Raw genomic sequence first — 12,632 nt, 5'->3', positions numbered from 1 at the left:
TGTCTTTTCCTAAGTAACATGCCTGTCATAAGCCTACCGAAATTCCAGATTTGTTTTGATCCGTTTTGATTTGCTCTATCCCATCTTCAAAGTCTTTCTATTGCCTGCCTTTCTCAGCGCTTGCAGCGTACAAGCAGGCAAATGGAGTTGTAGAATTTAGTTCTTTCTGCTGAAACTGTTCTACTGATGGGGGAAGAAGCTGTTTCCCTTTCACTTTCTTGAGTTCTTCCCTTTATTTATTCAGTGAATAATCTCGTAGTCAAAGCTAGTCCCATTCCCTTCGTACATGATGTGCCTTGGCATTAGCAGGAGTAGAGTGCTCTCAGTAGAGTTAGGGCTCTCCACGCGGATAGCGTGATGAGGCTGCCAGGCAAACTGTCAGACCTCCTTGCAGGACTTTCTCGTGTTCATGTTCATTAGTGTAATTCTGACACAAGGAACCCCTTCCAGTCTGTCACATTGCAGTATGTCATAATACAGAGAGATTATTAACTGGATACTTAAATTTGAACTTTCTCTTTTCTGCTTTGCCACTGACATGCTTTATGAGTTTGAGCGACCTACAGAAGGAAATCTGGGTCTCAATTTTCTTAATTTTACTTGTGCAAGATGTTCCTTTCTCCAGGGAATGTGAAAAAAATGTAATTTAAAACTTTTTGAGGTCCTTGGAATGAAGATAGGTAAATGTAAAACAATATGGCAGTACAAAAATTGCAATTGACCTTATGATACATACTTAATTACATTTTGAGGACATGCTGGCTCACTTGTTTCACAACCACTTATAAAATCCAGTCCTTTACTTTTTAAAGTGTATTAAATCTGATAGGGTTTTTTTGAGGATGAAGCTTTTTTCTCCGAAAGTAGTGCCATGGAAATGAAAATTTTCCCTAGAAATATTGTTTCTTTGAAGTCTTAAAAATGTTGAAGTAATGTTAGATGATATAAGCAAGAAGTCTTTTAAATTATTGGGCTGATTATTACCATTTTACATTTACTAAAAGTAGTTTTATTTAAATATGAGAATGATGATGCAGTTGATAAACTATTTAAACACATATATTGTATATTCTTTCTTTTACACAACGGGATCACATGGTCTGCAAACCTGAACAGACCAGCATGAGTAGTGTGTTGCTTCACTCTTTCATGTAAAACTTCTGAGTTTACTCAGACTTAAGAGTTTTCTGTGGGAATGGTATAAATGAGTGAGGAGAAACACTGAGGCAAATGAAGGAGGGCTGGTAGCAGAGAGTTGCTGTAGTTCATTTCTGTCTACATCAATTTTATGTTCCAGCTTTCTTTGCTGAGAGAGACTCCAACTCTCTCGACAACTGAGGGACCTCAGGTAGCTTTCATGGTATCTTCAGATCTTTGTCATCTTAAGATGAACCGTTTCTGTGTTTGAAATTCCAGAGTTCACAATTTTAACGACTTTGGTATCAGGACTACAAATCTGAAAAATATAAAGATATTTTCATGCTAGACTGGTAATATTGTAGAAACTTGAACAACACAAACTATATTGTGATACTCTCGGTTCTGGATTTTGCCATATCTAGTAGAATAATTTACTATTCCTACTTTGATTTTGTTAGAGCAAATACAAGACTTGCTGTGAACTCTGTGTTCACCTTCAGCCAAATGGTTGTGCCATTCTTGAATCAGCCAGGAACCCAGGTCACACTGTCACGTTCAATCTTCAAGGCAAAGTAGCTGATGACACAACAGGATATGCTGGGCTTTCCAAAGAATTTGTTGTGCATGTTAAGGTAAGGTGGGCAGAGGGAAATTAAGACGACTCTTCTAAAACTTACTGTTAGAAAGGAGGTTGTGTCTAATCCAATGTCAGAGGATTGCAAGCTAAAGGAGAGATCCTATTCCACCAGGTGGAGCTAAACTACAGTTTAACAGGTAGGCATCACTTGAGAAGTTTTGGGGCCAGCGATGCTGATACTGCAGCTGGTACATGCAAATAGTGGGTCGTTACACAGGAAAGGTGCATCCCTAGACTTTTTAGTAAACCTTCGAAAAGCAGAAAGGTAGGTACATCCAGGAGAGCTGCGTGGAAAATTCTTTTCAAATTAAGTAGAAGTAGTTCCTTAACTTGCCAGGCTCCTTGTGCTCTGGATGCTGTGCTGCTGAACAATAAAAAGCAGGAAAGTTGCAGAGTCAGGAAGGATTTCCACTCTCCAAGTTAGTGTTTTCACAGAAAGCAGCCAATATTCAAAGGCTGGAGGTATCCTTGAATTACTTGGGACTTATTCATTATACATTTTATACATGGAAATGCCTTAATAAGTGCTTAAAATAAATCAGTATGAACAATCTGATGATTAGGGGACTAGAACATCTCTCTTATGAGAAAAGGCAGAGGGACTTGAGTCTTTTTAGTCTGGAGAAGAGAAGACTAAGGGGGCATCTTATCAATGCTTATAAATACTTAAAGGGTGGGTGTCAAGAGGATGGGGCCAGTCATTTTTCAGTGGTGCCCAGTGACAGGACAAAAGGAAACGGGTACAAACTTGAACGTAGGAAGTTCCACCTAAACATGAGTAGAAACTTCTTTACTTTGAGGGTGGCAGAGCACTGGAACAGGCTGCCCAGGGAGGTGGTGGAGTCTCCTTCTCTGGAGATATTCAAAACCCACCTGGACAAGTTCCTGTGCAACCTGCTCTGGGTGGACCTGTTTTGGCAGGGGGGTTGGACTAGATGATGTCCAGAGGTCCCTTCCAACCCCGTATCATTCTGTGATCCTGTCATATAAATATCAAAGTTTAATATGGAGAAAAGCTGTGCTATTCACAGAGGACTTCTTGTCTCTGATCTGAAGGGTGTGTTTCACCATGGTGCCATCATTCTGCTCAACACAAGCCTCTGCCAGGCTCTGTTCCTTAGACCTGATGGGAGCTGCAGTGGAGCAGGTCAGCAGCAGGAGGAATCCTACTGGAAGGTGCATAAAATTGCCTCTGGGGTCTGCATGTTTGAAAGTGTGAGAAACCCAAGAATGTATCTGAAGATCAAAGATGACCAGTGCAATGGAACAGTAAGCAGTTCTTGTTTGTATTTCCCTCTGTAGATAGCTTGAGTAAATTGTCAGTGATAGCAGAGAATATTTTTTATTTGCTTGGATAAAAATGGGATAAAACATTGTTGAGATTTAAAGATTTTCAGATCTTTTCCTTCATTTGCTTAAGGAAAGATAGAAAACTATCTCAAGAGAAGCTGTCATGTCTATTTGGCACTCGATTGTAAAGATCTGATTATATGTTGAGGATGCAGATGTAGTTAAAATTTATTTGTTGCTACATAGCTGATGACTGTCAAGATTTTGTTGTGTTAATTTGATTTTTATTAAACAACCACTGGTGTGAGTTTGGAAGATGTTGAAGTGACATTGGTATCCTAGCTTTTACAAATGATTCTGGTTTGTCTGAAGACTTTTTTTCTTCATCAGGCAACTGTATAGAGTTTGTTCTTGAAATACCTCACCAGTAGCCTTTATATTTAATAATAAAACTAGGTGTGGGGGATGGTGAAATATTCTGGTTTTTGGACCTATAATATTCTTTACCTGCTAAGAGTTTAGCTATTGCAAATTTATATTGGAGAGCAAAAAAGAGAATGAATTTGTATTTGCTCATTTAGACTCAGTGTTTACTAATCCTATGTCTGTTTGCTGATACAAACTGATATAATTGTTTTGAATGTGGCAGAGCACAAACATGTTCAGGGGTTTAAAGTGGTACTGAGTCTAAATAAATTGATGATAAAACCCAGTAATGAATAATTAAGATGATTAAGTGGGAAGTTCCTTTGAATATATCCTAGACTTTGCCTAAATCCTAACAGAAATCAGGATGCTTTCATATGCAATATTTCACTTATTCAAATTATGTGGTTGATCTTTCTGTTCACAAAGGAATAAGCAAGGCCAAGATATGTATATATAATGTGTGTGTAATAATGTAGGACATTGTGAAGAACCTGACGTTAATCTGAAATGTTATTAGAAGTTAGTAATATTTAAGTGTTAAGAAACATCCAATATGCCTAGCTACATCAATTCAATTGTTGAATTCACGTTTCTGTTTTCAATTTTCTAGGGCACAGGTGATGAATACTGTCACTTTAAAATTAAGAAGAATTTTGAAACTGGATCTGTAAGCCTAGAATCAGTGCGAAATAAAGGGATATATGTTGGTCTCCTGCCGGATGGCCAGACTAAGCCAGTAATTAACACTGGAGAGAGAAATATTTTTTTCTACCCACAGGTCATCAAATGTATGTAATCTCTTTGTAATATTTGTAATATTTGACAGTTTGATTTAGTGATTAGTATTTCTGAATTACAAATTCAAAGCAAAATTGTAAAAGTGAGATTGACATAATTTCTTTTGTTGTGTTTCAGTAATTTAAAACGTGAAAGTTTATTGTGCCCACACTTAATTTCTCCTATGTAACTAGTTAATTTTTCTTCATTTCTTTCTAAATGATCCAGAAGAAATCTTTTTTTTACTGAACAGATAAACATTTGAGCATAAGAATCGAAACAGGTAACAATTTGAGATGGAGTTGACTTCCTGGGTCTAGTCCCCATTCTGGCCACAGATTAGGGAAGCCTAAGAGATGTTATCTGCTGTCAGATACACCACAGTCTTTCCTGATTTTATAGGGGAAGTAGTAGACTTTAGAGAGGGCCTGCTTGGCAGTGTTCAGTTTCTTTTTTTAAGGGTGAGAAATACATTGTACTTCCCTCACTAGTATATTGATTATGTGAGTCTTGAGAGCTATTGCAGTCAGAAAGCTGGGGAGCTGACCTAGTCAACTAGCCAGGACTCAGTTCTCGGCACGCTCTGGATCACCATCACTGGATTTTCTGCTTGTCTGTTCTCCTTCAGGAGAATGAAGTTTTTAATTTAGTGACCAATTGGTTACCAAACATAGCCAGCTGTCTTGGATTATAACTGCAGAAAACAGTGGAATTACAGTGCTTGTATTCTTATCTGGTGGTCATAGTCTCAGAGATCAAGAAATGAAGCATCTCATAAAAATGCTAAACTGGCAATCAGTTTGAAATTGAAAATTCAGTCAGATTTTCGCCAGGCACAAGCAGAACAGGGTCATCTTGAATGCTTTGACCAGCAAAGGGAAAGTATCAAAGCATACAATCAGTCTTATTATTAATTGTTCTAGGTATATTGTGACCGAGACATACAGAAGCATTATGAAAGTCACTGTAATGGCATCCCTGCCATTCAGTCCCTCCTTGCTACAAGGTGACAAGAATATTTCGGTCACTGTGTCCTTGTAGAAATGAGGAAAGTATTTTCACTTGTTACTTTTTGGAAGAGTGGGGTTTTCAATGGAAATTCTCAACAAAGCAGGGCTTACTGATGCCATTAAAATAAAGCTAAATGTTACTTCATTACAGGCTTGAGTTCTCCTGAATCCTTGTCACTCAGTAAAAAGGAGATAAAAGGAACTAATATTTTCTATGAGAGCGACCAAGACTGTCTGCCACTTCATATTATCAGAAATGGCCTCTAGCAGTTTTCATTTCAGCATTCCCACTCTTAAGAAAGGAAACATCAGGGGGGTGGAGAAGCTTATCTTGGGGAAAACTATATTTTACCAGGTCATTTTATTCGTACATCAATGTTAAATTGATGTTTAATTTTTTTTTGATTACTGTTTCAAAGCAGTAAATGGACTTTTATTGGTATGCCAGACTTTTCCCACTTTTTGTGGCATGCTACTAACAATGAAAGCTAATAATAGCTACTGGCTGTGCAACACATAGAGAAAAGATTTTGGTGTCCACTGTGTTGAACAGTTGTGAGGTCTGTTATTAGTGTTTGTCACGGAACATGTGTGAAGCTTCTGAGCAAGAAAAAAAATTGTAACTAGTGACAGAATTTACATTTCATTGCTTTAGTTGGCCGGGAGGAGCCTATGGGAACATCTGCAGCACCCAATCAAGAGAAGAAAGAGTTCAGAGAATCTCAACTCCAACCAGCAAAGGCCCAGAAGCCAGTATCTCAAAGCCTTTCAACTTTTCCACCCTCAAGTAAGCAATGGTTTACAAACTAGTTGTGATATAGCATTGTGTTATGTCTGCCCTCCATGCATGTTTGCAGTGACTTACCTCAGGAAGGGCAATGAATAGCTTTTCTAGACCATTGACTTATGCATGCATTCATGCAACATAAACCATATTACCAGTTATTGTTTTTAAAAGGGAATTGGAATGTGGTTTATTGATAAGACAACCTTCAGCATGTAACTAGTGAATAATTTCACATAACTTTTTCTTTAAAAAGTAACTCATAAGGACTATTTCTGTGGAAATTGAGATTGAGACAATACAGAGCCCAATCCAAAGCTCACTAAAAGTAATGGAATGTTTCTCATTTATGCTCTCTCTCACACTTATATTTTCCGCTTTATGATTCACTGGGTTTGGAAAGAGTAAGGTTTTGGTTTACTGCATGCCAGCTTTATTACCTATGTTTAGGTAGGTACGAATAGACCAACAATATTCTGGTTGTGCTTCTGAAGTGATAGTCTACCAAATATATTTTACTAAAATAAACAACTAACTACTTCTTTAGCTACAGAAGTTGCAGAAATGGTCTAAGACAATGATTTCCCCAATTCAAAAACCTTAAAGGAATATTCATCATCATAGGAACCAAATAAGGTGTTACTAAGGAACTCAAAACAGGGAATGATACATCTTTTATGGAGTGGGGATGATCATGTTTGCTTCCTGGCTCTCTTTAATTTCAACGTACCCAAGGACGCTGTCTGCACAGCCTGAATTGTGTTACGTTGCCCTGAGAAGCAGATGGGATAAATGGAAACTACTGAGTTCCACGCAGAACATGGAGACACATTCTTGTGGTCAAAAAAATATTTGTTACCTTGAGTGAGCTTTAAAGACAAGACTATATTAGAGCTTCCACTATGGGAGACATGCTTAGTCGGCTAGAGGGAGTCCCAGAGGCATTCACGTAGCAAATAATTCAGGTGGGCCACTGTCTTGGTGATTACCTTGGGCCTCAGACTGCTATTTCAAAGTGTACATGAAAAGTCTGGCAGTGAGGACAAGACACCAAATATAGCACAGTCGTTCTTAGGGTATAATGTGACGTATCAGGAAGGATTGTAAATAAATTCAGTTGAACCAAAGTATCCTGGTTAAATTCAAAGAATAGGTGTGGATTATTATTAATTACTGTTAATTGTCTCTGGCAATGTTTTTCCATTCTTAGCTCAAAACACCCACTTTCTGTTTCTAATCTATCAGACTTCATGTTGTATCATTATGTCACAAAAAGTTCCCAAAGTCTTGTGGGTTGTCAGCAACTGGGAGATACGCTGTTTGAAACCCACAGCAACAATACACAAGCCATCAAACCTGTTTTTAAAGAAGCTGGATGTTTTTAGGGCTGGATACAAAGGATCCTTTTATAGAAGCAATATCTGCCGTGAAATTGGTTACATGGAGTCTATAGCACTTTATAAGAAATATTTCTGATGTTCATAAAAGTGGACTCTGCTTATGCAAAATGAATAGAAATATCAAAGTTACTCTGCCCTTCAAAGAAAATGCTCATTTTTAGTAAGACATTTTTACTTAGAATACTTTAAAGGTAATTGACTTTTCACATGTAGAGGCGAGCCTTAATTTTTCAAGTGATATTCATTAAGTACTCATTTGCTTTTTCCACTCCCAGTTGACAGTTGAAAAAGGGTGATGTTGGTATTGAGTGTACAGTCCAGCAGTACGCTTAGCATCCGCTTTCAGAGCAGATCAACCCTTAGGCTGACCAGGCCGTCTTTATTTATGTCTGTGTTTGCTAACTGTTAGCTGTGTTTGGGTTGTTGTTTTCACAAATAATAATTGGTTTAGGATTAATTAAGCTGAAAACTGTGCTACAGTAGCTGGGGCTTCTCCTGTTGCAGTGCAAGTTCTCTGTTCCTCAGGGAACTTCTTTCACTGTACAAGGATGATGGCAGGTCCCAGCTCCTACTTAACAGCTCACAGGATGGAGATATTAGAGTGAGTGTCAGAGACAAGTCAGCTAAAATGCATGCAAGACACCACGTTATAGACTCAAGACTGATCAAATGTGCTGCCCAAAAGAGAAGGGAAATAATATATGTATGGTTAGACAACCATAAAGTCTAGAGATAAAGGAGTTGAAGCAGAAGACACTAAAAACTCAAACCAAAAATTGTGGGTTTTTTTTTTTGAAGCCCTTTTTACTCTTCTGTTACCTGTTTTACTGTTCTGTTACCAAAAGCAAGCCCAAATCAACAGCCCAACTGAAAGTATAGACTTGTCATGTTATGTATCAACCAGTGAGTGTGCAAGAAACTTACGGGATTTCCTGAACGACTTGGTACTGGGGATTTCCTCTTTGCTTCCTCCTGTGTTTCTCAAATAATGTTTAAATTTCAATGGCGAGAACATGCTTGTGTGTGCCAGTGAAAGCAAGGGGACAGATGTCATTGGCTTCTATGACATGAATGCAGTCTGTGATGTTGAGAACATCTTTGTGGTTTGGTATTAACAAACTGTACCTCTGAGAAATAATTTCTATACCCTCCATGCTCCTTTCCTGTATGTCTGGAATACTGGTAGTTACTATTAATTTTTAATATATTTTACTTACAAGAGAAAATAAAATGCAAATAAAATCTGATCTCATTTCCATTTGGTTTACATTGGAAATGATGATACAAAAAGGTGTAATAAAAATGCATCAGCTTTATTGTCCAAGCTTCTGCTCCAGAGATTAATTTTTCTGATGGTTTATTTCAAAAGTGTCACTCACTCATATGGTCTTCTGGGACAAGATAATTTTCTTTTTGCTTTAGATTTAGATAAGTAAATAAGAAAGCAAAGTTATTTTTATGAAACTGTGTGAAGGATTATGATGACTTCATCATTCTCATGCAGGCCTATCAGAATGAATTTTCGTTGCAATAAATTTATAGCATGGTGTCATGAAGTGTGTAAACTCCCATGACTAATGCAGGGTAACCATCAAATCCTCTTTTCAGACTGGAATATTTTTAGCCTGTAGCAAATCAATGCCACTGATTTCCATTTGTAAGAAGAGCCAGTAAATTACAAGGCAAAAAACATTCCAAGCCTGTGAATTGTTTGTGCATTATAATTATTTTCAAGAGGTAGTAGGTTGGGGTTGCAGTAGCCGCTTTGGGTAGCGATAGCCCAAGCATGGAATTCTTGTGCTAAGCATACGGAGCAGCCTGCGATTCCTCATGCTTCTTGAATACCTCTGTATTTCATGAAAATTTGTCTCTCTGCTGTAAGAAAGATGTGGTTTTAGATAGCTAGAAGGAACTCTAGCTTTCAGAGTTACAGGTGAGGAGCTAGGTAACTACAGTTACAGAAAGTTATATAGTCAAGTTCACAAAAATATTTATTATACCAAAGCAACTACCTTGCTATAGTTCTGTTATTTCCGTCACTGAAGGACAAGTGTAATTAAGTTTTATTCAAGTAAACATAAGATGTTTGCCTTTTGCTTTATTTCTGGTGCGTGGATTTTCTTTTTAATTTCAGAACAACTTGCTCTCAGACATGATGAAGAATTCAGTAAAACCAGCAATTGTTATGACACTATTGCCTATTGCTAAATTACTGTAATCATTCTGAAGTCATACTACTGCTGTTAGAAGCACTTCTGTAAAAGTCATACTACTACAGTTCTGAATTTCTTAAAAATTGATTAACCAAATTTTAGAGTCTTTACCAGGGCTGAAATTTCCTCCGATTCTAGAAGTTAGCCCTTATTTTTTATAGAACTTCGTGCTGGATCCTAACTCCTTTGCAACTCCTTGTGCAATTATTTCACATCAGTTAAGAATTCAATACTAGTGGACCATAATTCAGATCTGGTGCTTTACTTATCATGTTGATTTAACCTATGAGAAGCCTGATGATCCAAACAACTATATAAGTGCTTTTGAGTACAACTTTTAAGAAAGAAAGCGTTTATTTAATATCATAAAAGTGACATTTGATGAAATATAAAGGGATGATCAGGGTCAAGTCTCAGTATTGAATCGATCCTTCTTCACTTACCCAATTTGCTTCAGTGATGTTTCAGCAGGATGTGAAATTTGCTGCTCATAAAAGTTTACCAAGAAGCGAGTCTCAAGGGTTCAAAACTGGTTTTCACTTTGCATTCAAACATATTTTAATGCTAGCAACAAAGCATAGCCAGATAAATCTTGCAAATTTCTGTCATAGATATTGCTTTATTTTGTTTGGTATTTGTACTGGGCCTGTCTGGGATGAACTTAATTTTCTTCATAGCAGTCCATCTGGTGCTGTGCTTTAGCCTGGTACCCAAAGCAGCGTTGATAACACAGCGATGTTTTAGCTGTTGCTGAGCTGGCACTGAGCCTATCTCTGTTTCCAACTCTGCACTCCCAGCGAGTAGGTGGGGGGGAGGGGGGGATGATGGCAAGAGAATGGGAAGGGACACAGCCAGGACAGCTGACCCCAACTGACCAAATGGGTACTCCATACCATGTATTGTCACGCTCAGCAGTAAAACCGGAGAGGAGTTTTTCCAAAGTAGTCATTCCTTGGAGATTAGCTGGGCATCATTCTGCTGGTGGTGAGTGATTGCTTTTGTGTCACTTGTTTTCTGTTTGTTTGGTTTTTTTTTTTTATAGGGTGTGGGTGTTCAGTTTGGTTTTTTTTCCTTCTTTGAGGAAAAGGCAGTTTAGTAAGTGAAAGGAAAACTCCTCCCGAGAGAAACCCAGTACAGTATTTTAATCAAGAAAATAAAAAAGCAAAGGGCTCTGGTAGCAAGGTATGCAGTGCAGCAGGAACATGTATAGGGATACACTGGGAATTCTTCAACAAATCCGTATCAGTGGCTATTTATGACTTCTGCAAAATTGTGAGTTAATTCCATTATGTGTTTGGAGCCTCTGGCCTGCAAAAGCTTGGTTCATAGAAAGGTACTAAATGGATGAAGAATGAGCTGGGGGATACAAAAGAAAATTAATCTGCAGCACAGACTATATTCACTATGGTTAGCATATTAAAATGTCTCTTTGCAGTTGTGTGAAAAGGCCTCATGAAGAGCAGTTTGGGAGCTCCTTTAGGACACAGAATATAGACAATGTGTTGGTTCATCTTTTAAAATTTAGGGTTTATATTTGCCTCTTGTGTCAGATAAGATTATAAATTCTTGGGGGCAAAGACTCCCTCTTTTGGAGAGGACTTCACGGTCAGCGGTCCCATTTATTTCCAGATATCTGATGTTCATAAACTCCACTTTGATTAGAATATTCTAAATTGTTTGATCCTAAGAGAGTCTATTTTTTTCTTATCTCACATGCAGAGGTACTGTTTGACGCCTTTACATATATAAATATTTTTCTCTTAAGGGTAGATGAAAGATCACTAGGTGCTATTCTGAAGTGAAATATATGTTATCCAAAATTATATCTGCTGAGCCATTAAAGCTGTGAAATTTATTTATAAAGTGATACTGTGCTGCTATTGTCTCATTCATGCAGAATGTGCCATAGCCCAAATGCTGGCACTGTATGCGTAAGTGTGGCTGGGCAGGGGTATATTGTGCTCTTTTTTGAGTATTTTACAGTATTTAATATTTAACTTGAAGAAAGTTAATTTCCTGAATATTTTTTTTTTCATTTGAAGTGAAAATTTCTCTCTTCTCAGACTTGTGGTCCTGCTAATAGTGTCCCAACACAAGGCATTAAAGGAGTATTTACAAGTAATTCTACTGATCACAGAATCACATGGGGTTGGAAGGGACCTCTGGAGATCACCTAGTCCAACCCCCCTGCCAAAGCAGGTCCACCTAGAGCAGGTTGCACAGGAACTCTAAATATCAGGCTGAGGAACCAGAAATACTGATTTAATGGCCATAGTTCTGCATCATAGCATCCTTACTCTACACCAGAATATGTATAAAGAATAATATGAAGGTAGTGCATGTGAGCAATAATTGTTCTTTTTTCAGTTTATTCTTGTAGCTCAACTAATCAGTACATTTTGGTCTAGACAAGAAACATAAATCAATCTTTTCAGACTATCTCACTTGCCATGAAAAAATACGATCCCTTCTCTGTTATGGTCTCCTTACGTGCTGAAGTTACAACAGCGACTGGCAGTTTCATGTTGATTTTCATCTCCCACTAATGCTCTGTATTTCACAGAGGAAATGAGAAATCCCCAAGGTGGTGAGTGTCCCCTTCCTTCAGATGATGAATGGAAAGTGTCAATGCTGACAGGAAATGCAGGAACTGAAGCAAATGTCATTCTCTGGATATATGGAGACAGAGGAGTAGCTGGACCAATAACTCTTGGCAAGGACAACAGAAAGCAGCTGTTTCTTCCCAGGCAGGAGGATGAATTTCAGGTAGCTAACGAAGGCTAAGAACATTATTTTAATGTGTACCTTTCCAAATATTATTCTGTCTTGTGAAAAGAAAAAATGTTTTTCTCCTATGTTCACTGCATAAAATAAATCTCTATCTAATCTCTCTGAGTTCTGCACTAAATCAGTTTTGTGCATATAGTTAGCAACAGAGGAAATACTCTTTCT

The 12,632-nt window shown here is 37.8% G+C and overlaps 1 protein-coding gene across 1 annotated transcript in view; it reads left to right on the top strand.

Annotated features, from left to right (window-relative positions):
• The window catches only part of RP1 (RP1 axonemal microtubule associated), a 173,898-nt gene that overhangs the window by 33,742 nt on the left and 127,524 nt on the right, over positions 1-12,632 (top strand). The window contains exons 13-17 of the mRNA XM_074146784.1: positions 1,599-1,772; positions 2,834-3,046; positions 4,107-4,284; positions 5,939-6,070; positions 12,244-12,446. Of these exons, the coding sequence (XP_074002885.1) occupies positions 1,599-1,772; positions 2,834-3,046; positions 4,107-4,284; positions 5,939-6,070; positions 12,244-12,446 (900 nt within the window). The remainder of the gene's footprint in view (positions 1-1,598; positions 1,773-2,833; positions 3,047-4,106; positions 4,285-5,938; positions 6,071-12,243; positions 12,447-12,632) is intronic.

Source organism: Numenius arquata, chromosome 4 (genome assembly GCF_964106895.1).
Source record: "Numenius arquata chromosome 4, bNumArq3.hap1.1, whole genome shotgun sequence".
NCBI lineage: Eukaryota > Metazoa > Chordata > Aves > Charadriiformes > Scolopacidae > Numenius > Numenius arquata.
The sequence above is the reverse complement of the archived record's forward strand: the minus strand, read 5'-3'. Positions and strand labels throughout refer to the sequence as shown.